At 42.7% G+C, this 25891-nt stretch overlaps 1 protein-coding gene and 1 long non-coding RNA gene across 2 annotated transcripts; one reads left to right on the forward strand and one right to left on the reverse strand.

Annotated features, from left to right (window-relative positions):
* The first annotated feature begins 1780 nt into the window (after window positions 1-1780).
* Window positions 1781-13009, forward strand: LOC127539446 (uncharacterized). The gene is made up of 4 exons (XR_007947925.1): window positions 1781-2002; window positions 4859-5019; window positions 7981-8117; window positions 12769-13009. It is a non-coding gene; the product is annotated as an uncharacterized LOC127539446 (long non-coding RNA).
* HOXC4 (homeobox C4) lies at window positions 10194-12334 on the reverse strand. The gene is made up of 2 exons (XM_051963660.1): window positions 11862-12334; window positions 10194-11363 (listed from the first exon to the last, which is right to left on the reverse strand). Exons 1-2 carry the CDS (start codon window positions 12298-12300, stop codon window positions 11011-11013), a joined length of 792 nt encoding a protein of 263 aa, XP_051819620.1. The 5' UTR covers window positions 12301-12334; the 3' UTR covers window positions 10194-11010.
* Window positions 13010-25891: the final 12882 nt, after the last annotated feature.

A 25891-nucleotide genomic window follows, 5' to 3' on the forward strand; every position in this document is an offset into this window, starting at 1 on the left:
GGTCATGAGTGGAAAAAGTTTAAGAAGCGCTGATCTAATCCACTCCATTAATAATAGACTTCTAGGAGGCAGCTAGGTGGCAAGTGGACGGGAGGACCTGAGTTCAAATCTAGTCTCAGACATTTAGCACTTCCTAGCTATGTGATCCTGGGCAAGTCACTTAACCCCAAGTGCCTCAGAGGGGAAAATAGGCAGAAAAGGATCCCATCAAAGTCAGTAACTTTAATAAAGGGAAATGCATCAAATAACAAAGCAATACCAACTGGCAGATACCATCACCACTGATGAAGTAAGGATGAATGAGACAAAATATCAACACTGCAGAAGTCACTTAAATCCATGTTAATGGTGTCAAGAGGACATCTAGGTGGCATGGTGGACAGAGCACCAGGACTGGAACCAGAAAGACTCCTGAGTTTAAGTCTGGCCTCAGATGCTTACTAACTTGTGATCCTGGGCAAGATACTTAACCTTATTTGCCTCAGTTTTCTCATCTGTAAAATGAGCTGGAGAAGGAAATGGCAAAGTACTCTGGTATTTCTGCCAAGAAAATGCCAAATAGGGTTACAAAGAGGTGTACTGAATGGACTGAAATGACTAAATGATAACAACAGTGATATCAGGTCATAAGCATTGATCCCACTGCTCTAAGGAGGAATATGAATGTATTAGTACCTAATACAATATTAAATGACTTATAAATATCTGTTTATTTGATTTGTGGTGGAACTATAAAGAAAGGAAACCACTAGTAGAGGGTAGTTTGTGGATTCTTCTTAAAAACAGAGTCAGAACTAGCCATATGTGTTCAAATTATGGCTCCATTAGGTATGTGGATTTCTTTGTGGATCAGTACTTGAATTGTAATTCTTTACCTTTTTTGTATGCTAGACAATTATTGCAATCTGGTAAAGTCTATGGAGCCCTTCTCAGAAGTAAGTTCTTAAATGCATTAAATAAAATACATAGTATCACAAAGAAAACCAATTATATTGAAATATAGTTCATATAATATTTTCTAAATTAAGTTCACAAACCCTAGATTTGGAATGTCTCCTAAAAAAAAAATGGCAACAGCAGTATACTAAGGACTGAAGTCATTAAGTCAAAGAATACTTCATAGTATTCTGAATGAAGAACTCCATCATACATCTGTCTATTTGGTTCTCCTTCTCTTCCCCTTCCCACAATTACACACATTATTCCTTGTACATTATTAGAGCTAACCTTCAAAAAGAATGTCAACAATACATATAAATATCCAAATATCAGAAATGTGTTTGCATACATGGATTGCATAAATATGTGTTATACATATGTGATATATACATGTGTCATTTGCATGTGCATAGGTAAGGAACAATGACCATAGATAAAAAGTAAAGCCTCATTTGAAGCTTTTCTCCTCTTTTTTTCTTTTGAGTTTGTTGTAATATGATAATAAAGATAGTGTTTCTCCACCCCTTTCTTGGGTTGGGCTCTCCCAGAACACACTGCTGGCCCAGACTCTGAGGCCAGGTAGGGAAGGGAGTGCAAGATAGTGCTGGGGGCAGGGAAGGAGCCTTGTTACCTCTCTCATTGCCATGGAGACCAAATCAAGGAAATACCACAGATATGAATCAAAGGTTTGTGGCCAATAGCCCGCTCTTCAAGGATCCTCAATAATCTTTGGAGAGATGACTGGATTTGGAGAGATGACCGGATTTGAGAGAGGGAAAGGCAAAGCTTGTGGAGCCCCTAGTAATTCTGGGAGAAAGAAAATAGAGTTGTAGAGCAATTTCTAGGTTCCAGTCAGATGCTATAGCTAAGTTCACAATTTGTGAGGGGAAAGGAAAACCCTAAGGGGTAACCCCAAGGTAAAAACTGGTACCAGAAGGAAAACTCCATCTCTATGGGATAGTTGGAACCAATCTATTCAGGCTCTGAAGAAATAGGGGAGATTTGTAAGATCTCTGAAAGCCAAGCCAGACCTACAAGTGTAGCAAGAACCTCCCTTTCTCACGTAAGTCATTTTTCAATCTGACTGTGACTTTTTGTGGAGTTTGCGTGTCAAAGATACTATTTTCTTCTCTAGCTCATTTTATAGAGGCGGAACTGAGGCAAACAGGATCGAGTGACTTGCCCTCTGTCACCGAAAGTGTCTGAGTCTGAATTTGAACTCAGGAGATGAGTCTTCTTGATTCCAAGACCAGTGTAATATCTAGTGCGCCACCTAGCTGCCCTACCTACGCTGTTAACATTAATCAAACCTACATGCTCTCTCTACCTCCAACACAAATGTGGTAGCAAGCAATCTATTTCATTTTAAATGCCTTGGTTTTCTTAGGTGATGATCACTTTTAGGGAAAAAGTCAGGGTCAGGGTAGGGAGTATGTCCTTATCCCCTTATTTGCTCCAGAGGGGCCTCAAAGAAAAAAGATAGGACAGAAGGGAGTAGTAGTAGTAGATAGAGTGGGATTGATATGATCACAAATTTGGAGTTAGAAGGAACCTTAGAAATCACTACTTTACAGAGGAGGTCATTGATTTCCAGACTAGTCACGTGACTTGTCCAAAAATTGTAGGGGTATGAAGATTCTGGGTAGGCTCTTGGGTATTCCTCCAAATCCTGTGCTTTCCACTCCAAGTTAGGTAAAAAGCTAATCTACCTCTCTAAAGATTAAAATAGAAGTTACAATCTAATATTGTAGGGCTCCAAAAGAACAGAGATGTGGACCAATTATTGAAATCATTCAGAAAAAAAAAACTATTAGCCACTTTCTAAAAATTGTTTTTGCCTGAATTAGGTGAATAATTATCTGTGCCCAGAGGAGTCTCAAATACTTAAGAGTGAGATCTGGTCTATACAGCTTTAATTTCCTCAGGAATTTGAGGGAGGGGTTAAAAACAATCTTAATTACAGAATCAGGGACTCTCACGAAGACAAGATAGAATACTTCTTTGGTCTAATTGCAGGGCTTGAAGGAGGCAGGAAGGAAAGCACTATTTATGGTCACTCAAGGCCCCCCTCAATATTCTTCCATTTTGGGGGCCTCTCTGCCTCCCTTGGTGTGGAATGAGGGGATGTGGGGGAGGGGCAGGGAGGAGCAGATGCTTTAAGATCTAAAGAAACAATTTGATGGGGGGGAGAGGAAGGATCAAACGGAGGAAGAGAAGGGGGAGGAGGGGAAGAGGGAGAGAACAAAGCTGCAGAGGAGATTGGGGCCTTGGGGCGGCCAGAAAGATAAAGGGGCATCCCGGGAGAAAGTGGTTCCTTCAACATCTGCTGAAAGGGCTATAAAATGGTGTTGTTTGCCCCAGGAAAGCACGCTGCTCCCCAATCCCCCAGTAAAATGTTCTGTGGGCGGCTCTGGCCCCTCACTCCAGCCTGGGAACCTTTGAACCTCAGCAGACCCTGAGGCCAACCAGGCCAGCTCTCTCTTCACACACCCCAATCCCAAGCCATTTGGCTCCTCTTTCTCTGCTTTCAAGGTGGTATTGGAGGATATTGCGCCCTCCCAACTTGGGTCTAAAGAAGAAGGCTGAAATAGAGAAGCATTTTTGAAAATATTGGGATGGGAACTCAGAGAGAAAAAAGTATGAGAAGAAATATTCAGGAGATATAAAGAGAAGCAGTAAGCCAAAGTGAGACAAGGACAGATTGGCAGACACCAAGGGGAAGAAGGAAACTTTCCCCCTAAATTGCTAGGAACAATCTGCAACACAAGCTTTGGAGGCTGAACCTCAATTACAGTGTTCTCCTTGGTCCTAGAGACCAATAACTTATAGGTTTCGCTCTGAGCTCTGAATCCTTCTGCATTTAGGAAGCCCTACTCCTATTATTTTCCTTTTGAAACTCTGATCTCTTAAAAAAAAAAAAAAAGGTGAAAGGAATGAGATAGATACTACTCAAAAACTCTGGCACAATCACACTTTCAGTCCTTGCCTCCCCAAATCCAATAGATCCTCAATCATCGCTTACCCTTCCCTCTGCCAAAATTCAAAATTCTATAGATCCCCTCAAATTTCCTAGTTCCCAAATGCAACTGTTCATTTGTAACTCTCCAGATCACACCTACATTTTTTTCCCTCTAGCTCAGGCACCAGGCTTTTTAGGCTGACTGGGGAGTCGAAACTAAGTTCCATCCAGGCTAGGCTGATCTGATTCACAAGTTAGAAAAGAGGCCAAAAAGATTGAAATAAGGTGGAGGTATTACTTTGACATGGGTGATGGTTGATGGGGCAGAAGAAAGATTCCCTCAATAAAATCCTTTCCGAAGAGAAAGGCTATTTGGGAAGGCTTCCTCTAAATGATAACATCCCCTTCCACTCTGGTCCCCCTCTCAACACAAATCTATCATGCTTTCCCTATATTTGTTTTAGTTAGTTTTTATTTTTGTTTTACTGTTCAAAACAAGAGAATTCTAGTCTCAGTCCCATTTTCCTGACAAAATCCTTGGCCACTCAGGAAGGTTGGGGTAATTATCTGGATAATTCATTCTTAGCCTCTTTTATGACTAATATAAACCAGATCAAGAAAATGCTTTATCTGGTGTCCTGATTTATCCAGATTCTTTTCAGTCCCTTTATATTAGGTATAACCTATGGTCAAGGGGATCCAGTGATTCCTATAATCCACAATCGAACTTCCTCTTTAGGCTCTGCTCTAGGGAGAAAGCTCAACTGACAGCCACTCTAATAGTCATCCTTTATGTATATAAGGGGGGAAAAATCGCAATATATGGATGGGGAGACTGCAGATAAAGGGCCTATTCCATTTTTAGGGGGGGGAATGGACAGCATATTTTTAAGCATCAGAGAAAAGTAAAAGGAGTTGCAGAAGGCTCAACCCCAGGGCTGAATGCAATGGGATTCACAGGCAATGGAATTCACCACTCAACGAACCTGCTCTAGGCGCCTGTTCCCGCTCACCCACCTCGGCTGCCCCTGCTCAACTCACTATTGTCCTGCTGTCCAAAGCTGGGGTCGTGACCCAGAAGAATGCAAAGGCAGCCCTCCCAGCAGACACTGGAATGGAAGGTAGGTGCCCCAGAAACTTTGGAGGAGGAGCCTGTGGAATCTAAGAAGAAGGCTCATCTTGAAGCACTTGGAGAATCCCCAGGCTTCCTTCTTAGCCCTGGGCCTCTTAAACTCCAATCTTACAAAATATGGGATACCCCTAAGGAAGGTAGTGCAATGTTAATTTAATCAAGAGAGACCATATCCTGTCATATTTTCCCTCCTAAGGTTCCCCCCAAGAAATCAGTCACCATTTAGAAGGAACCAAGAGCAGGAAGGAACCTGCCTCCTACAGGTGCGGTTTTCAGTACCAGTATTTCTACCAGTACAAACAAAAATAGATCCTTCTCTCCCTCTGCCTATCCTGGGACAAAGAGAGGATAAACGGAAGGCCAGAGATAGTGAGGGAATTGGATACCGTTGTTTTTTAATTTTTGTTTTTGTTTTTCTTGATTCCCCTCATTTAGGTCTCCACTTCAGGCTGGACAAAGCAAGAGGGTGTTTTTCCAATCATGGGCATTTTCTAACATCGATTGAGAATTAAGATTATTCCCCACATTTCTATCTGACCCTATAACCTCTCTGCAGTGTCCTACAATGTACTTTCCACATGATTTTAAAAGGAATTTTACTACATCATCTCCCTTCTTTCTGAACCATCAACTTTTTGGACCACCATCGAGGGCCAGAAAGGAGCAAGATGAAATCATGATAGCCTGACAGAGGAGATATTGAAATGGAATGGGAGTTGATAAGATGCAGAAGGGGAGGTGTTCTGTCTGTTTCTGGGAGACTTAGAGCTGGTTTGGAAAAGGAGAGTAGAAAAACCTAGATCAAAAGACTTAGAAAGAAACTGCTTGCTGGTCGGTCCACTGGGGATGTTGAAATAATTAAGGGAACTAGCAGCCTAGAAGTTGGGAAAGGGGGAGAATGAACCTAGAGGGAGATTCCTGTGGTGGAGAAAACTGGCAATAAAGTAAGGATTTTTGACTTTCTCTTCTTATGGCAATCCAAAGTAGAAATGGGTCAAAGAGAGAGAATGAAGATTGATTTAGAGAAAGCAATTCTTTCAGTCTTTTGCTACAATCATCTTTCTCTATTTTTAATTCCTCCAAAAAAGTAATGGGAGTCCAAGGCAATCAGAGATCTAGGCCTTCACTGAGGGTGAGAAAATAGGAAAAAAAAAAACCCGGGGCATGAGTGGGAAAAAGGGGATATAGAATCAGACTCAAGTGGGACTCATTCTAATAGGAGAATTGTTTGGCAAAAAATTCTCCTTTCACCAAAGACCCCAAATGTTTAGCTTGGGCCCCTGCCCATCCAGATAAATCAAGACGACAGATTAGGAAGTTCATAAAATTCTATCTGTGGATAATGACATTCAGAGTGCTAACAAATATCCCCTCTAGCTCTGGTGGTCGGGGGTGGTGCATGTATGTGGGGATAAATGTGGGTAACAGTGCTCTGGTCCTTAGCCTGAGTGGGGAGAATCAGTTTTTAATTAAAGTTAACCTCTCTCTAAGGTATGGGGTTGGATGGGGGAAGAAAGCTGCTGAAGATCAGGAAATACCTGAGAAAGGTAAACTGGGGAGACAGGAGGTAAGGCTTTCCCTGAATAAGATAGAAAGGGCAATTGTGTGTGTGTGGGAGGGAAGATGTGAGAACCTAATTCCTCCTATACCAGCATGATTTCCTTAATCTCTTTCAACTCCAGGAATATATAACCTTCTCATTAAACCATATCCAAGTCAAAATATTCAGTTCTCCTTTAATTGTAAGGAGGCAACAGAAAGCAATGAGTACCTGGAATGGGTAGCCCCAGCTTCCATCTGATTCACCCCTGCCCTCCTTTATTTTCTCAAGAAATGGAAGATTTTCTAGCTTCCCTCTGTTCTAGCGCCTCTAGGAAGGAGGCTGGCCCAAACAGAAGGAGACGGAAGCTTGGTAGGGAAATCCTTAGAAAGAGTACCAGAGGCAACCGGAGGGAAGCAGCCAGCCAGGGCTCCTCTTTCTATTTCTCTTCCTCTCTCAACATTTTCCTGATGACTTTTAACATCAGAGAATTATGCTTCTCTCTATTACTGGGGACAAGGGATGTGGCTCGAGCTCTGCCACATTGATCGGACACTTCCTTTCTCTATTCCCTCTTTCTCTTCTTCCCTCTTAATCCTTCTACTCTTTCGTTGGAGTAGCGATGAAATTTGGAGGGGGAAAAATGTATTTATGTTGCTTCCATCCCACCCTCAAACAAATCTAAATGCTAACTACTTACATGTCAAGCGAATTTTTGACCTGTTGGGGATCACCAGGCTCTTGGAGAAGGACCTTGGACGAATTGGTCGTCGCTTCAACCACATCTTCTTTTTTATTTAGCCATTCGAGAGAGACACAATGCAATAATATGCATTCAGCTCGACTTGGCTCTCCCCCCACCCCACCCCATTACTATGAGGGGAAAAAAATCCACAACCTTACAAAAGCTTCGAGACCCGGGGATGGTACATGGTGCAGAGCCCAGAGGGTCAGAGAAGGGGGGAGAGGTCAGGGCAGCTGTGGAATATAAAAGCGATGGCAGAGAAAATGTGTCCTCTCCGTGAACCTGAGTTGCATTTTCCCCTTTGCCTTTCCCCTCTTCTCCACCCAACTTCAATAAAACCCCACTGCTTTCCTCTTCAACGGGAAGGCAACCAGAATGAAAAAGTTCCATTGGTGAGGAGAAAGAGCCAGCCTTGGAGCTCCAAGCCCCATTCCCGATTCCTTCACCCACTATCCCTTCGGGAAAGTCTCTTCCTGATTCCTGCTGGTCATGTCCAATGCAAAGGGGGAAATTTGACAACAAGAAGAAGACAGGCAAACTAGTAAAAATAGGGCCAGAAGCCAAAGCTACCTTGGGCATAAACTTAAAATAATTGATATTATTATTGATGATAATAATATTTATTATTATTATAATCTATGATGTTTCTCCTCTGATCCTAACAGAGAGAAAAAAAGGAAGAGGAAACAAGAGATCAAAGGAGTGAAAGAAAAAAATAAATGTCCCCACTTCTGTCCCTATTTGATTCTAAATCTCCTCCTATTTGGAACTGAGGTCCCTGTGCTGAAATGATCTTCATTGAGTAAGTTCAGGCAAAGCCAGAAATGAGAATTATGGTGGGGGGGTTTAATCTCCTTTCTCTAACTTTCAGAAAAAGAAAAAAAATCTCCCAAAGAATAATGTTCTCCTAGATAGATTTAGGGATACTATTTCTCTATCCCCACCACTCCTGCACTCATGCTTTTCACTTTAGTTTTATTATAAGCTTTAAAAGGCACTCCTATACACTCTTCACAAGTTCTCTTGCCTAACCCTGTGGAACATGCAAATCTTATCCCCTTCTGACCCCAAACCAATTGCCTCGAAATGACGAGATTTCTGCTGTGATTTGGTTGCAAATTCACTTGATTACATAAAAATAACTTAGAATAATTATTAGTCTGCACTCCTGGAGCTGGATGAAAGAGGCAGTTTTGGTATCTCTAGAGTATGATCAAGGGTGGAGAAAAGAGGCCTCCAGGACCATTCTGCTCACCCAACCTACATCTCAACAACCACCCTACTACCAGCAAGTGGATTCGAGAGGTGGGGGGGAGACAGAGGGGAAAAAACCACAACAACCACACACATATATTCCTCTACAACTTGATTTCTCTATTCAGAGAGGCCTTTATCTGGTCCTGTCACCTTTCATCCTAAGATATGGTAAAGGAGAACAAGATTTTTATGTAAGCCAAATCAGAATGATTCTTCTCCTTCCCTTTTTAAAAGAATACAGCTTCTGAGATCCCTTAATGTCCTAAAATTTCGACAGGCTTCCTGGCAAGGAAAGGTCTGTGAGTTTTATGGAAGATAATTGTCACAACAACCAAGTAAATTCAGATACTGTTCTTCCAATAAGTAAATAAAATATGTGCTTGGAGGTTTCTTGGGCCTAGTCTACAATACTAAAAATTACTGGTTAAAATTATTCATATGATAGGGAGGGGAAAATGCTTATTTATTTTTCATACATTTCTTCTTGAATTTCTAATTTTATTATAAACAGAAAACTGCTCATTTTTTTCCCACAAGCCTGCCATGGCCTAGATTGGTGTGGGGGAGAAGAGAGCAATGAGATCTTTCTCTCTGTGGGCCTTTACCCCACACCTGGCTGGTCTGTGAGAGGAGTTTTGGGGGGGGAGGTCCATTACTGTCCAACACAAGGCTTTGAGGCCTAACCATGGAAGGAAGCCCTCTTGAACCTCTGTCTTTCCCTTCCCCCTCCATTCTTAGTCTAAACAAACAGAAAAAGTCTGAAGTTTCCCTTAAACTGCCTTTAAAATGACTTTTTAAGTGTGGGATTGTTGGAGGCACATCTCCCTTATGCCCCTTCAGTCACAAAATAACCCTATGAGAGATGGAAGGTAGAATTGCACAATAAATGCCTTGAATTCAGAAAGAATTGAGTTTAGAGATGTACTGAGTTTAGGTACATGCCCCAGATACAAACTGAGTGAACCTGGGTAAATCACTTGTCCCCAAGCAATGCTCTAAGGGTTTATCTGCATTGTTAGGAGTCTGTTACTGGAAGTTCTCCATTCTCTCAAAGTTACAGGTCTCATTTAAAAGCAAAATAAAGCAAAAATTGAGGATACTATCCTAGTCCAAGTCTGCCTATCTGAAACCAAGCTCTACTTAAGACAAGGGTAGGGAGGAGAGAGACCAAGTGGAGGCATTTGCTGTCTGAAAATAAGACACCCTCTGCCTCCCAACTCTTCTGTTCTCACCCCCAGAAGATGCCTTCCTCTCTGAAAACTCAGATTGAGGAGAGGTGAAAAGAAAATTCAATCCTAATGTCCCACTTAAACCTTCTAGTTGAATTAACACATACAACACATACTCTCTCTCTTTCTCACATAGACACACAAACACACACACACACACATACACACACACATACACACACACACACACACACACACACACACACACACACACTGCTTCCTTTCCCTTCCTGGTCCTAAGGACACTGGAAAACTGGAGTTGAGAGTTAAGGTTCATATGTTTGCTTAGAGTAAACTTAGCAAGCAACTAGGGAGAAGGTGGGATTTTACCAGCAGAAGCCCAAGTCCACTGGAGGAGAAGGGGAATAAAAAAGAAACCATCAGACATTAAGTAAAACTAATTCACATTCACTGGTTTATTATTGATCACGGGGCACTTCACATCAACACTAAAATTCTTTATTGCAAGTTTTACAATAACCAAGTAAATTCAGTCCAAAAACCACAATGATCACAAGGGGGGTGAAAAATCTACCTAAGGTTTGGAGTTTCCGTCTCAGAACTGAAAGTTCTTTTTGATATTCTTTTGGCTCCTCAAACTGAACAGCTAGGAGAGGCTCCCGAGATGCATTTAGCTTTGTCTGCTGCCTTTCCCCCCCTTCTCCTCCCACCCCCCCCCACAATGATACAAAAGAACTTCATAGCTTTGTTCTCCTTAAAATGACTTCCCCCTCCCTCACCTCCCCTGATGCATTTTTCAATGCAAAAGGCCTAAGGGGGAAAAAAGGAAAAGAAGAAACAGAAGAATTGGCCTAAAAATGTCTCTTTCCTTTTTCTTCCCTCTTTCCCCCTGAAAATTAACCAGAACTGGACCATCGCACCTTGCAATATATAATCTTTTTTTTTTGCTGCTTTTTTTTCTTAAAAAATAAATAAAACCCCCAAACGGCCTAAAAAAAGCCCCGCAGGTACCATGCTAAGACAACATCACATGCTTAAAAGGGTCCTTAACAGTGGAAGGGAGAAAAGGGGAGGGGGGGGCTTGTTTCCATGTATCTGTTGTTTCTGTTTGGAATAAGCAAAGGACTAGAGATGGGGAGAAGAAAGAACCAAAATATATATATATATATTAGATTCTATAAATAAGAGTCAATTTGTGTGTGGGGGGTGGGGGAGTGGGTATGGGGGCGAAGGGGTGTGATTTATGTTTTATAACCTGGTAATGTCCTCTGCTCGCTGCTCCTGTGGTGTTGAGCTTTGGGAATGGTCTTCAGTAGGGCCGGGGGTGGTTGCGGGCAGGGAGCTGGGCGCCGCTCCGGCTGGTGGGGCGGATCTGACTTTGGTGTTGGGGAGTCGGTGGTCCTTCTTCCATTTCATCCGACGGTTTTGGAACCAAATTTTGATCTGCCGCTCGGAGAGACACAGCGAATGGGCGATCTCGATCCTTCTCCTCCGGGTCAGGTAGCGGTTGTAATGAAACTCTTTTTCTAATTCCAAGACCTGCTGGCGGGTGTAGGCTGTCCTCGAACGCTTGGGTTCCCCTCCATTATAATTGGGGTTCACTAGGGGGAGGGGTGGGGGAGGGGAAAAGCAGATAGGGGGTTCAGAGGCAGCAGGCTTTCCTGACCCCCAACCCCCACCCCCTTCTCAGCTCGGAGGAGCAGGAGGGGGAAAATAATAAAGTCATCGAACTAAATGGGTTATAAAGAACTTGAGGGACGCTGAAGACTTTGTAGTCTAATAAGAGGGGAATCCTCATTGTAACGCCACTGAATTATTTATGCGCCCTTAGAAAGCGAGCAGAGTTTTCTCACATACATAACAGATCCTAGCACATGGCTCGGACTGCCCAGAGTAGCTAAGCCATAAAATTTATGGGGGATGTAATTACCCATTCTCGCTCGTAAATCCAGTTCAATTGTGCTAACCCAGAGACGCTCCTAGAGAGAGAGAGGGGGAAGGAGAGAAAGGAGGACGGGAGCCGGAGGGGGACTGAGGAGGGTGGGAAGTGTAGGGGAAGAGGGGAGGGAGGAGGAGAGCAAAAAAGCAAAGTTGCCTACCCGTGCTAACGTGGATTTTTTTCATCCATGGATACACTATGGGCTGCTTGGATGCGGCGCTGGAGGGATGGTCTGGGGCTGGCTGGCTGCAGGCTGGCGGGGCTGGGGAGGGGGAAGTGGAGGAGCCGGAGAGAGGAGCTGGCTCGCAGAGCGGCTGCGATTTCTCGGGGTGATGGTGCCCCGCCTGAGCCGGCCCGTGGCCTCTCGGATTGCCCGGTCCCTGGAGACTGGTACAGCTATATTGGCGCTCGGGATAGCTAGACCGTGGAGGTGGTGGTGGGTACAGCTCTTGATGGTGATGCTGAAATCCTGATTCCCTGGTCCGGCCGTAATATTCCGGACTATGCTCAGGGATGTAGCTATTTTGCGAATATTCCTCGCATGGAGGAAATTTCGGATCGATGTAGTTAGAGTCCATCAAATAGGAGCTCATGATCATTAATTTCTGGAGTGGAAAATAATTTTTCTCGCTTTGTCGTTTTTCTGCTCCATAAAGCCCTCCTACTAGCTAGCGACCCTGTAAAGTTACTTTCACCATGTGACTCCGCCGGCCAATCACGCCAAGCAACCTAGTCCCCGGATAAGGAACAGAATCGCTTTATTCAAAATGTATCCAATTTTTTTCCTGGTGGTGGTGGTGTGGGGGTGAGTGGGGGGCTTTGTGAAGGGGAGACTAGACCCAGACTGACTGGAGCTAGGATGTCTTCCTTCAACCCCTCAGTGAGTTTGTTTTCTTCAGCTTGAGAAGGCAAGTGTACCCTCCCCCCAGTCCCTCTCAGAGAGAAGTAGGATCTGATTTGGGGCGTTGGAAGATTGTGTGGGAGAGCCCCCAAATCCAATCATGTTGTGTTTCCTTGTTTGTGTGTGTTTTTTCCCAAATGAAGCCATTAATGGTTGTATGTTTCAGTCTGTCTAGATCGAGAACCAATGAGGAGTGAAGTTGGAGCAAGAGCATGGGTTGGGAGAGGGCACCAAGCTGAGCAAGACGCTGGTGTACCACAAGTCTAAGAAGATCAGAACCCATGCCCTTTTCTGCCCCGCTTTTAAAACACACTCTTCCAAACTTCCCCTTCCCACTCTCCCCCCCCCCCCCAACTTCTCCTCCGACTGTTGGGAGAGAAGATGAGCTAAAGAATTTTACCTGACAGGTAGAGCTGGCTGTATGCAAATGACTGTCATGCCTGAAGGTCTGGATGCCCTTAACTTGGTTGGAGAGAGATGCTATGTCTTTGGAAAAAGGCAGAATTCAGAACTCTTCCTCTTCAATTTGCCATTCTCTCAGCCTCTCCCCCCTAGAACCAGAACTTCTCCTTTACATTCTCACTGTTGGGACTTTTCCAGTGTCCTACCTACCTTGGCTTTCCAACTCTTGAAAATAAATCATCTAAAAGGACTGCATCTGGGATTTTGGAAGGAAAAAAAAAACTGATAACATTTACAGAACTCTATCAATATTGACCATATCTCCATTGCTGACCTATGTCCATAGCTATTACCCAGTAGATGTAGGGTATCTCTATAAGTAGAGATAAGTAACTTTTGATGTGATAGAATGCTTGTCTCTGCTCACTGTGTGTGTTGTTTTATGTGTAAACCTGACTGTTAGGTGTGAGGCAATATCTATGGTACGACTGTGTAAACACACTTCCACAAACATCCCAGAACACCCTTAGCTTAAGGCTGAGTCACAAGAGCAAAACTTCCTCCTGTCCTCCCAGCAGCCAGAGTTTTGGAGTAGAGGAGGGGTAGAGAAATGGGTTCCTTTGGAGAGTGGGAATTGGAAAACAGGGACAGGTGAAGATTCTGTTCCTCCAAGACTAAGTTATAACTTGCCTGGGCCTGTAGGGAGAAGGGAAGGGATAAGAAGGAAGACAGAAGGGAGACAGGTATTAGGAGCCGGGAGAAGGACCTTAATATACTCCTGCTGATGTCCTTATCCAGTCACATTCTCTCCCCCCCCCCCAAATTAGACTATCCCGGATAGTTTTCAGAAGGCAGAATGGAGAGATAAGTGGAAACCTCACCAAGAAGGGAGAAATGAGGGCCCAATACAACATACCCTTGCCAGAGCTAAAGAAGCCACTTCTTGACATCGATTACAATTAACTGCCCCTGGATAAGTCATAGTTTACTTGAGGGGGGAGGGGGCAGGGGCCAGGGGAGGGAAGAGGAGAAGACAGGGGAAGGGAGGGAGCCGGATCCCCTTGTTGTACTTGATAACAATTATAGTTTAAAATCATAGCTTGCCGGGCCCAGCTATATTTTACTTGATAACAATAAAAGTGACACATAAAGTTAACTGTTTATGTTTTATTTATTAGACTAAATCTGCCAGCGGTGGTAGGAGCGTTTGCCTCGTCGCTGCAGCTTTTATAGGGCTGTAAAACGTCATAAATCAGTCTAGGGGAATCGCCGAGGCTCTTTGTGTCGGAGTAGGCGTGCTGCTGGCGGCCGCTGCCTGCTCCCTTCTTTCCACGAAAAGTCATAATGTGATTTTTTTTCCCCCTCTGATTTTATTATGATCGCCGCCGTGATTAGTCAATCTACCTTTAATTCGCCACCCTGCGCTGCCACCGCCACTACCGCTGCCTCCCCTCCCCTCCCGGCCTGGTTGACACTTGAATTAGTACCTTTTAAAACAGCATAACAACTATTTGAGGGTTTAATTAGAACATCTGCAATTAAGGGAATGGGAAGGAGAAAAAGAAGAGAGGAGCTGAGAGAGAGGAAGAGGCTAGAGCAGAGAGACTCAGGGCTCATCCTTTCTGCTTCTAGAACTTGGGTGGGGGGAGGGTGAAAAGTCTCCTCTTCCCCCCAAATTAAGCCCCCTCCCTCTCATCAAGAGATTGAGAGAGAAAAGGGGAGGAGAGAGGGGAGAATAAGAAGAGAGCAAATTAAACCTCTGAATTGCAGCTATCCACTGCTATGTTCTTGATTGCCAAATTTATTCTTTCTTTAAAGTGCTAACCATTCCAATTTTCCTCTTTTTATTTCTTCTTAGTCTAGTCTAGGACTTCAAATTAAGGAGTTTTATAATCTATCTCTACCAAACTGCCCCACCACAACTAAATCTATATTCTTCTGCAGGAAAGCTGTGTATACTATAGAAAAGGAACTTTGGTTATACTTGGGTGTAGTGTGTATATATATACACCTTCCTGGAAAAGAGCACATTCCTTCTCTCTGATGGAGAGAGAAAGCACCTTTCTGTGCACACACATACACACCCTCAATGGGATTGGGGTGGGATGTTTGAATCCCCTGGAACAGTGAATAATCCATTAGGGAAATTAGAGCCTGAGTTTCCAAACTTGGTTGAAAACTAACTGGGGGTACTTACTGGTGGGAGTGAGGAAGTTGATTTGAGCTGCTTAAGCCCGAGTAGGGAGGTAATGTAAATTAATTGGGGAAAAGAAGATCCTATTGATTTAAAACTACTGGTTTGGGAAGGAGGAGGTAAGCAATATAATTCCAAGTTACGGCAGAGATGTGATCTGGAAATCAGCTTTCTCCACTGGGACATTGAAAAGTCAGGAAGATACCAAGTGGGACTGAAAAGTGAAGGCGAAAGTATCCACAAATATTTAGAATCTCCTTTCTAGGCCTGGTAGTCTGCCTCTTGATCTTTGTCAGCCTTCTGGATACATGCATACATGCACGCAAACAAACGTACACAGATAGATTTTTTTTTGCATATACAGATATATGCATCCAGAATAATATATCTATGTATCTGTACATAAATATATGTATGTATAAATATTTTCCTCTTCACCTGTGATTTCATTCAGTTTCTCAGTGAGGAAACTTCTTTACAAATGCAGAGATCCTTTAGGAATCTCTGTCACTCTGCTTTTCTAGTCCCAGCCTTCTGTCCGCCAAACTTTTCTTCCTGTTTCCAAAGATTAGCCTCTATTATAGCCTCCAATAAATAGAATTAATTATCTACATGGACCACTCAGATGCACAACCTCAAAGCTTTCTATTTATGCAGGTAAGTTTGCATTATAGAGACTACCCTATACACAGAGCCAGGGATTGAATTTAACTCTGCATTTAGCTAATATTAACTACCTTGTTAGCTAACAATATACACACAAACATAATGCTAAATGCCAGCATGTGTGCCATAAAGATGCACACACACAGGGATTTAATACCATATTTGTACATCTCATTGAATTTTTGGATGTGAAAAGGAATCTATGTGCTTATACACATACACTTGGACTTCCATAGGACTTTTGTATATGTGTGTGTATTTAAATAGATCCACACACACTTTCCCTATCCTTCCAAAATTATTTGTGAGAAAGCACATATATCTGCCCTTCACTTCTAATAATCATACATATTTTATCTATAGAATATTCTATATATTCTAACTTGTTCCCTTCCATAGATTTCCTGTTTGCATAGAGGAGCCACTGGGGTTTCCAAGGCGTGTGAAAAACACTTCTATACTAACCTCCTCAATCCTTTTGTATTCCCCCCCTCTGTCTTCCTACCCCCATGGCCAGCTAGATTCATTCTCCTCCCCCCCTTGCCTTGTCCTAACCCAGCTATCTCTCACCCCAGCCATACATAAACACATCGTACTATTTCCTAATTTTATTTTTATGTTTGCTGCATTTCCCCCCGCATTTAGTCTGTATCACCCCCCCAATCCCCGTCTCCGTCGCCTTTCTCTACGTCTAGATCTAGTTTCTCTTTTCGGAAACATGTTTCAGTACAAAGCGCTTCCCTTCTGACAGTACTGAAGAAAAATAAGTGTTCATTGTGTGTGTGGCGTTATTGTGTCCGGCATTACCATATTGACCGTTGGATAACCTATATTCGCTCCCCCCTCCCATTAACAATCTGCGGCGGAGAACATAAGTAGCTCTTGAGACTTTGTGATGCTTTTAAAAATCTCAGTCCTTAGACTTGCCCCATTCCCTCCTTTTCCAGGGGAGAAAGTGTGTGTATGTGAGGGCAGGGAGTGTATTTCAAGATTTTTTTTTTTTTTTTGTCTTTTTTGGTTGGAGGAAAAGAATGGGAGAGAAGATCATGGTCATCCCCTCCCCCACCCCACAAACTGCAGGATTTTTTGAAAGAAAAGAGACTTCCACAGCCCTCCCTCTTTTTCCTTTCCAAATAAGTTGACTTCTAGATGACATGTAATTAATTCCATTTTAATTTCTCTCTCCCCCCCCCCCAAACAACTTGAAAGCTCCAAACTGAAGCGAGGTCCCCTTCTGGTTTTGTTCCTTTATGACGCCTGGCAGACAGAACTAATGTATGCAAAGGAATATGCAAATGCTTAATTGATTTTTTCTTAAATCTCTTGTCAGTAAAAGTAATGAATTGGTCTAAAATGATTTTAATAACCCGGACATGTCACTAGAAAATGCTCAACCTTCCCCACCCCCCACAATCGCCTATAGTCTCAAAAAAAAAAAAAAAAAAACCAATTATGGACCCGTTCATTTCCCCTCTTTTAAAATATTAAAGATGAATTCCTCTTGTTTGTTTGGAGATCACGGACAAGGTCCTCTTCTGGATTGTTTCCCCCTTCCCATTCCTTTCCCCGGAATTCAATTTTCTTCAAATCTCGTTTAAAGTGGCTTTTTAAAAAGTGGACGCATTTTAATATTGGTTAGACAGAGTGACCCGCATTTCACCTCGGTTGTTTGACTTGTTCCAATAGGTCACTGCCATAGAGTTATTGATGGGGAAACTCCATTGAAATTTGTCTCTTCGCAAATGGCCTTTAGATCTTCCAGTGAGTTCAATAACTAGTTATAATGTGGAAAGGGAAAAATGAAGGCCCTGGGCTAACGAATTTGATGTTTCATTTTTATGCTGGAGAAATTGTTGGTTTGGGCTTTGATTTCTGCTTTTTCCCCTTCCCCCCCTCCAGCTTTATCCCCTCCCCCATGCAGGTCTACTGAATTCCACCCTCCTTTTAACCTTAGCTTCTGCTCTTGACCCCCCTCCCTTACTTTTTTTTTTTTTAAATTTCATTTTTACTTTTAAAATCTCCGACACTTGGAAGGAGGAAGCTGAAGCTACTGGAGGTCTGTAACTCAAACTTTCGTTCTTGGAATGAGAAAGACTTTTACTTTTTAAAGGGTGTGTGTGGGGGGGTGGGGGGTGGGAATGCTGTTGTGTCTTTTAAAAGCCTGAGAAAAAGCTTGGCTTTAGAACAGCTTAGTACAGATGCTCCTAACCTTTGCTGGCTCTTGCAGCTAAGCAGAAAAATGTAGCGAGCTCGCTGAAGACTCTTTTCTACCCATTAAATATGGCAAAAACTGCGAAACAGGATCAATTTTGGCCCCATTTCTGATAGGGAAAAACCGACGGGTTCTGGGGATAGGGAGTGTTTTAAAGGAGGCGCTGGAAGGGAGGGAAACCGGCTTCTTTTCAAGGCCTCAGTGCCAAAATGACTCTTTCCAGCGACTTGCTGACTGGGAATTGGCTGGGGGGGGGGGGTCATCCATTTGTTGAATTTTGCCTTTTCTTAGCCATCACTGCATTCTCCTGGGGAAGCCTTGAAGCCCAGGAAAAGGTGAAATTTAGTAGGCTCAATAAGACTGATGCAGAGGGGGCCCAGAGAAATGAATGGGATCTGAGGAGGGGACCTAGTTTCTGCATTAGGTTTCATCAGGAGAAAGGAGATTCCTTAAGCTTCCTCTAAAATTAAAAAATAGAAAAGTTGGTGGGGAAAGTCTTAGGCTCTCTGCAGAAATATAACTGGAGAATGGATAATGTATTGCACTCTAAGCTCTCTGCAATTCTATCTCCCTCACAGATGACCCCCAGTCTAACCAACTTACATCTCTATCAACATTATTATTAATGGTAATAATAGTAACAATAGCATTTTTCTATCAGTAGATCAGAGCACCCTGTTTTTCCCTTAACATTTTTCTCTATTTCAAGCAGCAGTTTTTTCTTCTTTTCGAAGAGAAAGTAAACAGATCCTCTAGGCCAGCTCTCCCAGCCTTAGGGTCCCCCTTTTAAAATATGTCATTATAACCTTTATAACCTCTTTAACCACCCCCAATTAATCCCCAAATCCCTGTATTTCCCATTTTCCAGAAAGAGGACAGATGAACAAATCTAAGCACTCTCTCAGTGAGAATTAAGACCCCAACCCCCTCCCCCAGTACCTCCAGATAAGGTTGCTCCGGCTCGATTTAGATCATAGATAGGTTCTTTCAGTGACAAACCAATCTCCCCTCAGTAGTCTCCGGGGATCAGTACCCCAGTTCCCAAGACCCAGGCCCGTTAGAACCAACCAAACAACCAAAAAAAAAAAAAAAAACCCAAAACAAAAAACAAAACAAACCCCCTCCTCCCTCCAAAAAAAAAAAAAAAAAAAAAAAACAAGGGGGAAGGGATAAGAATGGTAGAGACCAAGGCCTGAAGCAAGCCGGACTTCTGAGAAAAGACATCCTATGTCTTCTCCGGCCAGGCGGGGAAATGAATCAATAGTGATCGGTTAATCAACTTGATAGAAATCCCTCTAGCTTTCCTTTTTCTGTCTCTGCCTGGGCTGTGCGCACCTCTCTCCCTACAAGCTAGAGAATTCAAATCTGCCTCTTAAGCACTCTCCCTCATTTTCTGAACCCGAAAACTTCCTACCTTAGAAACAGAAAGAATACTTGCCAGAAGTACACTGGGGATGATTCATTCTTTATGTTTTTTTAAAATGTTTTTTAGTTTAGTCTGCCTCTACTTAGATTTCCCCATTTCACTTTAGTATTTTTGTCTCTGCTCTGAATCATCTAATTTATTTAGCATCACTCCTATTTCCACATTCTGATGTTTTCCCTTCAATACAATTCGCTGTCTTTTACCCGAATTATTCCATTTTGTTCCAGCGTCCAAAAATAAAATAAAATTAATTCCACCTTCTGTCTTTTCTTTGGGTATCCTACATTATCCCAAATTGTATTCCCGTTACAGTAGCCCTCTACTCCCTTCCAGGTTTGACTATAACTGTGTTTCATATTATGTTATTCTGTCATCCCAAAATATATGCAAATGTAGACATTTCTATTTGCCCCTGTATTGGAGATTAGAGATACACATTTTATGTATTTGTGTATGAAGATCCATTCTGATTTTTAGACACCTATAAGTATAGAGATGAGATAGACACATCTATATGGGTTTTTCCTTTGTAGTGTTGGCATAAGTATGTTATTTTCCTACACATTGTTTACTCTTGTGTTCTATACAGTTCAGCGTGTACATTAGCACACATTGGAGTTGGGTCTCGAGTAAAAAGGTCTCCAGCTATGACCTCTGCAGGCACAAATGCAGACACACACCTCTGCAGAGAAGATAAAACAGCTTCCCAATAAATGTTCACTCCCTATTATTTATGGATAATGAAAAGACGTAGGTGTAAAGAAATACAGTCGTAAATAGAACACTGAAGAGCGGGTACAGACAAAAACAGAAAGATGGTAATCTGGGTTTCATTCCCCTCCTCCCCCCGCATGCCTTCCCATACCTCTTCAAGGTGTACTCGGACCTGCTCAGGAAAACCGAGTAGAGATCTTTCTTTCATTGGGTGCCCCCACCCTCACCCCCCACCCCAGGAAACTGTGTTCCCCCGGCAGAAACAAATACCTGAAGTCATTGAATCTACCCAGTCCATGGGTAGGGGGATTTAAAGAGGGGAGAAATCCAGGGTGGAAGAGAACTGCATTATTTTGGAAGGTGGGAAAGAATATAAAATAGGGAATGGAGATAACCTTTTGCCGCGCTGACTTTCTCTCTTTCGTCCTACAAAAAAACTATTTGATCGGCCATCAGCGTATTTTTCCAGTTTAATTTCTCATCTGTTTACACCTAATAAACGCTTCTCGCTTATTCCCTCACGTCCTTTTCATTCTCTGATCCCTTCCAACACCGCAGCCATTAGTTACTATTATTGGTATTTTTATGAGGCTCTTTTCCCGAGCCCGGGGGGCTGGGGGTGGGGCGCCTGGTTTTTTGACTGGAGAAAAACTTCAGCGAAACTTCACTTAGTTACAATCTTGTTCCCCTTTCCCGCCCCTAAGACTGAATCCCCCAGTCCCAGTCCCGCTTCTCAGAGCAGAAATGTTGCAGGGTAAATAAGAGTTCGCCTGCTCTTGGTTATTAGAATTCTGAAGACGTTGGCATGTGTAGCGATCATTAGTCAAAGCCGTGGAAGCCAAAGGAACCGAGGAGTTGGACAGAAGAAATCTTGGAAATGATATACAGGAGCCGGCTGGAGCATCAATTCAGGCCGATAAGAGCGGGGCTGCTGGAAGCTGGGGCAGGGAAGGTGTTTAATTGGGCTCTGGGTACCTTTCATAATTGGTGAGGAGGAAGGGGGCATTGAAAACCCCAAAGGGGAGACGTTGCACCCTTTTTTAAAGGTCAACCAATGAAAACCGTGTAGATTCGTGCACACCTTGAATCTCTTCTCCAAATACTTTGAGATCCAGAGGCAAGAAAAAAAAGAAGGGTAACCCTACTGCATACCCAGGAGGAGTCCAAAACTAGATTTGGGTACAAGTGATGAGAGGGGAGGGAGGAAGAAAATTTTAGGATTTTACTAAACATCTCGGGATTTTCCCTCCCATCATTCCATCTTTTCAGAAAAAGCTAGCTAGGGTGAAGGACTCCAATGATTAGGGTCAGAGGACAATTGGGTGAAATGAGAGCTTAGGCCAAGGATATATAGGAAAATAGGATGAACGGGAAGGTATCTGGGGGGAAATATAACCATTCCCCTCTTCTCATTTGGGCTCCAGCACTCATTCTGGAGGTTGAAGGGCAAGAATGCAAAGATTGGGTTAGGTCATATTTAGTGACCAGGGAGCAATTTAGTAAAATGAGTAAATACTCCAGAAAAATACTTCTCTTCTCTCCCCCTTCATAGCAGAACCAAAATAGAGAAGAAAAAAGATAGTCACCCCCCCCACAAGGCATCTATGTTTAGATAAGGATCATATCTAAATCAGTCTAAATACACAATTATGCAGTCATACTATGAAGAAGTCCAAATAGAGGTATAATGAAGAACATTTGAAACCTACCAATCACATAACAAAACAGACATCTATAACTACCAGTTTTATGCATTAGATTACTAAATATTCATTTACGTTTCTAAAGGGAGGTTAATAAATAACACCAGCAAATTAATGTGTATACACAATCCATACACTAGCAAAAGGCTATCAATATAGATTTGAATTTAATGAGATGTACAAATATGCACCCAGTTGTATACCCATCCACTATAGAAAGGACTATAATGTACACTCAGGTATAATAAAGAGAAATATCTAGTCCCTAGTGAAAGATCCATCAACATGCATTTAAAGTTGTAGTAGGAAAGTATGTAAAATAGTTTTTGATTGTATACCCCCAGGAGGATCTTTAAATACAGAACCACATATACCGAACTCTCTCTAGAAAGGCACATTTTTCTCTGGACACGAATGTCTAGCTTAATGTGTTTCTGACATCTATAGGTATCAAATGCAGACACATCTCCAAGCCAGGTAAGAGACACTGGGTTTGACCGACATACAAAGATCCCAGAAATGGAGAAATATATATATCTTCATTTATACCATATAGGGTAAGTCGGGAGTGGGGGGACAGGGAAGCATGGCATTACTTCTGGTGAAGGTGAAACTGAGGCCTCAGGTGAGGAATTCATCTGGCTCTATCCCTTACTCACTCTCTCTCTCTCTCTCTCTCTCTCTCTCTCTCTCTCTCTCTCTCTCTCTCTCCTCTCTCTCCCTCTCCCCCACCCTCTACTCCACTCCCACCCCCTCACCACAAGACCAAGGGAAAAGCTCTTCCGACATGGGACTCAGAGACTCCTCAGGCAGACTCAGAGGCAGCAGGGGGCTCCGGGTGTCACGAGGGGAAGGCTCGTTAACATTACGAAATGGGGTCATTTGTATAAAATATGATTTTGTTTGGAGGCAGCTCCACAGAGAGGAGACATCAGGCGTGTACAGCCCGAAACCGCCTAGGAAAAAGGGCTACATACACTCAGTCTCGTTCACTCTCACACACGCACACACAGCTCTTAATTACTCTGCACCACAGCCCCAGAGCACTAGCTTGAATCAGCTAGAAGCTTGCATTTCCCCTCCCCCTCTCACCCCCACAGTGATTTTCCTTTTTTGATCACACAAGCTCTAATGTAAACCTCAGAAATCCTATATGGGGGGGAGGGGGTGATTTTATATTTGGAGGAAGGGGTTATATGGAGACAAGAAGTCCCTTGAAAATGGAAACCTTGCTGATGTATATACCCTGCTCCTGGTCCATCCCAGTACACCCAGATTTCTAATACCAATAGCTTTCCCATCCAGCCACCCTGTTAGGTTTGGTGTTATTTGAGAAGACTGCCTTGATGAGTATGGAGTTTTTGTGTCTTTTGGAAGTAAAGCGATAGGAAAAGGCAAGACAAATCCAGTCAAAAAAAAAAAAAAAAAAACAGATAAAAGAGTTGGAGCAGCTCTTCCTTCTGAGTGGGGGGGAGGGGGGGAGATTTTTTTTTCTTTCTCCACAAAAGACTAGCCAATTCGGGGGCCAAGAGAGAATGGAAGATTACGTGCATGACTGTTCTAGTTTTCCACTTTATATCTCTTGTGTAGGCCACAAAGTGGCAAAATGACCACCAAAGAGAGACAGAGACAGACACACTCACAGAGGCACATAGGCAAGAGACAGAAACAGAACTCTTCCTGTCTAGGTGTGCTGGAGGGCTGAGAATCAGAACACAGGGCTTCCTTCTTGTTTCCTCTTTAATTGGGTTTTATTGGGGGGTGAGCTTGGTGGGGAGGGACAATAATGGGGACTTGGGGAGTGAAATGCCATTTAGATAGCAGGCTGAGGAACATTTACAAAGCAAAGCTTCAGATGCCATTTCCTGGGAAGGGACTAGATCAAAACAACCTCCTCTTGGCGTTTATGACCCTGTCTCTCCTCCTGGCGGAAAAGTGCCTTCAATAAAACTTCAGCTTACACCCTACCACATTCCCCCAACTCCCCCCCAACCCCCACACAACACTCCTTCACCAGGAGAATGGAAAAGCAAAGAAGCCCAATTCAAAACGGTATAGACAGTAAGTTACCCTCCTCACCCTTTCCTTATCCCTGACTTTCCAACTGGTTAAAAAATTACCTCTTGTTCTTCTTTTTTTAAGTACTTACTGAAAAAGATTTTCTCCAATGTCTGTGTAATTAAGAAGTCCAAGAGGATTTAAATGACAGATATTCCAATGAGACAGTTCCCCAGCAATAGGTAGGAGAAGGAAGAGGAGAGCAAAGGAAAATAGAGCTTTCCCTTTTGCCATTAACCTAATTTAGCCACTATAATCCTGGCCAGGACAGAAATAAGACATGAAAGGTCACTCAAGGGAAAGGATCTGTTGCCACTGGGGTCTGCTAGGTAGGTTTGGATTTCTCAGGCACAAAATTAGAAAGGACTGGGAATTTCCAGGGAAATGGGGATAGGTAAGAAGGGAAAGAGAGAGGAGGTGGGAAAAGAAGACTGGTTTAAATGGTTGGGGGGGGGTGTGTTTAAGTTTCTGCCCATTGAAGAAACTGGAATCTTTGATACCTACACAAATCTATAGACACAAACCTGCTCAAACGTATACACCCAACCACACATTTGGTGCTACAAAGAGATTTATAGTTATATATGATATATTCACCCATTTTTATGTGAACATATAGTGCTACTTGCTGGGAATATCTTTACTCATCTGGGAGCTGAAGTATAAATAAACACATCCCCTTACACACAGGAATACATTAACATTGTATGCAATATATTACATTACAGACCAGATGTTATGTTTGATATCTGCAGTTACACCTGGGATTCCTTATCCTGAAATTCCTAAAGTATGTTCTAAATCAGATGTTGAGCCTGGTATGGAGTTCTTCCTAGGGTATATGGATGATGTAAAAAAAGGATCTTGGGACAGCAACAGTGCAGAATAGCTCCAAAACCATCTAGTACACACTGGGCAATATGTTAATCTATCATGTTTTGCGATACAGTAGATGCACATTCTGAATAGCTTTGGGAGATAATCTAATCCAATCATTTTTAATTTATGAATGAGGAAACTGAGGCTCAGAGGGAGCAAACATGTAGTAGGACATATTGTTGCACAACTAGGATTTGAATGTATATCCTTCGATTCCAAATCTTTCCACTATGTTATGTACTTTTTTTTTTTTTTGACTGAGTTTCTTTCTCCATTTCCCAGGGAACATTGGGAAAAGGAAGAGCTGGATCCCTGAAGGAATAGGGAAGCACTTGAGCAAAAATTCATTTCACCTTTCAGCGTGTCCCTCACTTTCTACTCTGTTTCGAACAGTCTTCCCCCAAGTGAGGAAGACCTTCCCAGACCTTTACCATTGGCATAAAGGAAAACTCCTGAGCAGGCATTCCTAACACATAGATAGGCTCCATAAGAAAAAGGAAGAACAGGGAACATTAGCAAAAAAGAAAATTCCTGAGCAGACATTCCTGACATATAAATAGGCTCCATAAGAAAGAGGAAGAACAGGGGTACTAGAGAAGGACATCTCCTTTCCATCCAATTTTCTTTCCTTGACTTCTCAACAAAACTTTCTCAAGAAATCCCTCAATATCCTCTTTTCAAAATTAGATTTACCCCCTACCATCCAATATAACCAAAGTGTTGAATTTAGAGCCTTTCTCTTGAAGAAAGATGTCTATGTAGGCACAACAAAAATCTATAAACTAAAGCCTTCAAACAAACAAAAATCTCATCTGTACCCCTCTCCCTTCAAAGCTACTAATCCTGTTGGAGAGTGAAAGTTGGTTTAACTTAAACAATCTCCAGAGCCTATCTTTACTGGATTGAAATTCTCCAGATAAAACATTTCCCTGTGACAAGATCAACATGATTTACTGTACTCTTCTTCCAACCGCACCTTTCACAGATTTGGCTACCCGAAATTCAATTTGGTGATGCTAGATAGTGAGAATCCAG

The sequence above is a fragment of the Antechinus flavipes genome, chromosome 5 (genome assembly GCF_016432865.1).
Source record: "Antechinus flavipes isolate AdamAnt ecotype Samford, QLD, Australia chromosome 5, AdamAnt_v2, whole genome shotgun sequence".
Lineage (NCBI taxonomy): Eukaryota > Metazoa > Chordata > Mammalia > Dasyuromorphia > Dasyuridae > Antechinus > Antechinus flavipes.

Bases quoted from the DNA above. Each gene is read 5' to 3' on its own strand.
- HOXC4 (XM_051963660.1), bottom strand. From the start codon at position 12,300: ATGATCATGAGCTCCTATTTGATGGACTCTAACTACATCGATCCGAAA. The intron at 11,364-11,861 runs GTAGGCAACTTT...CCCTCCCCCTAG, and splicing joins AAAAATCCACGTTAGCACGG to TGAACCCCAATTATAATGGA.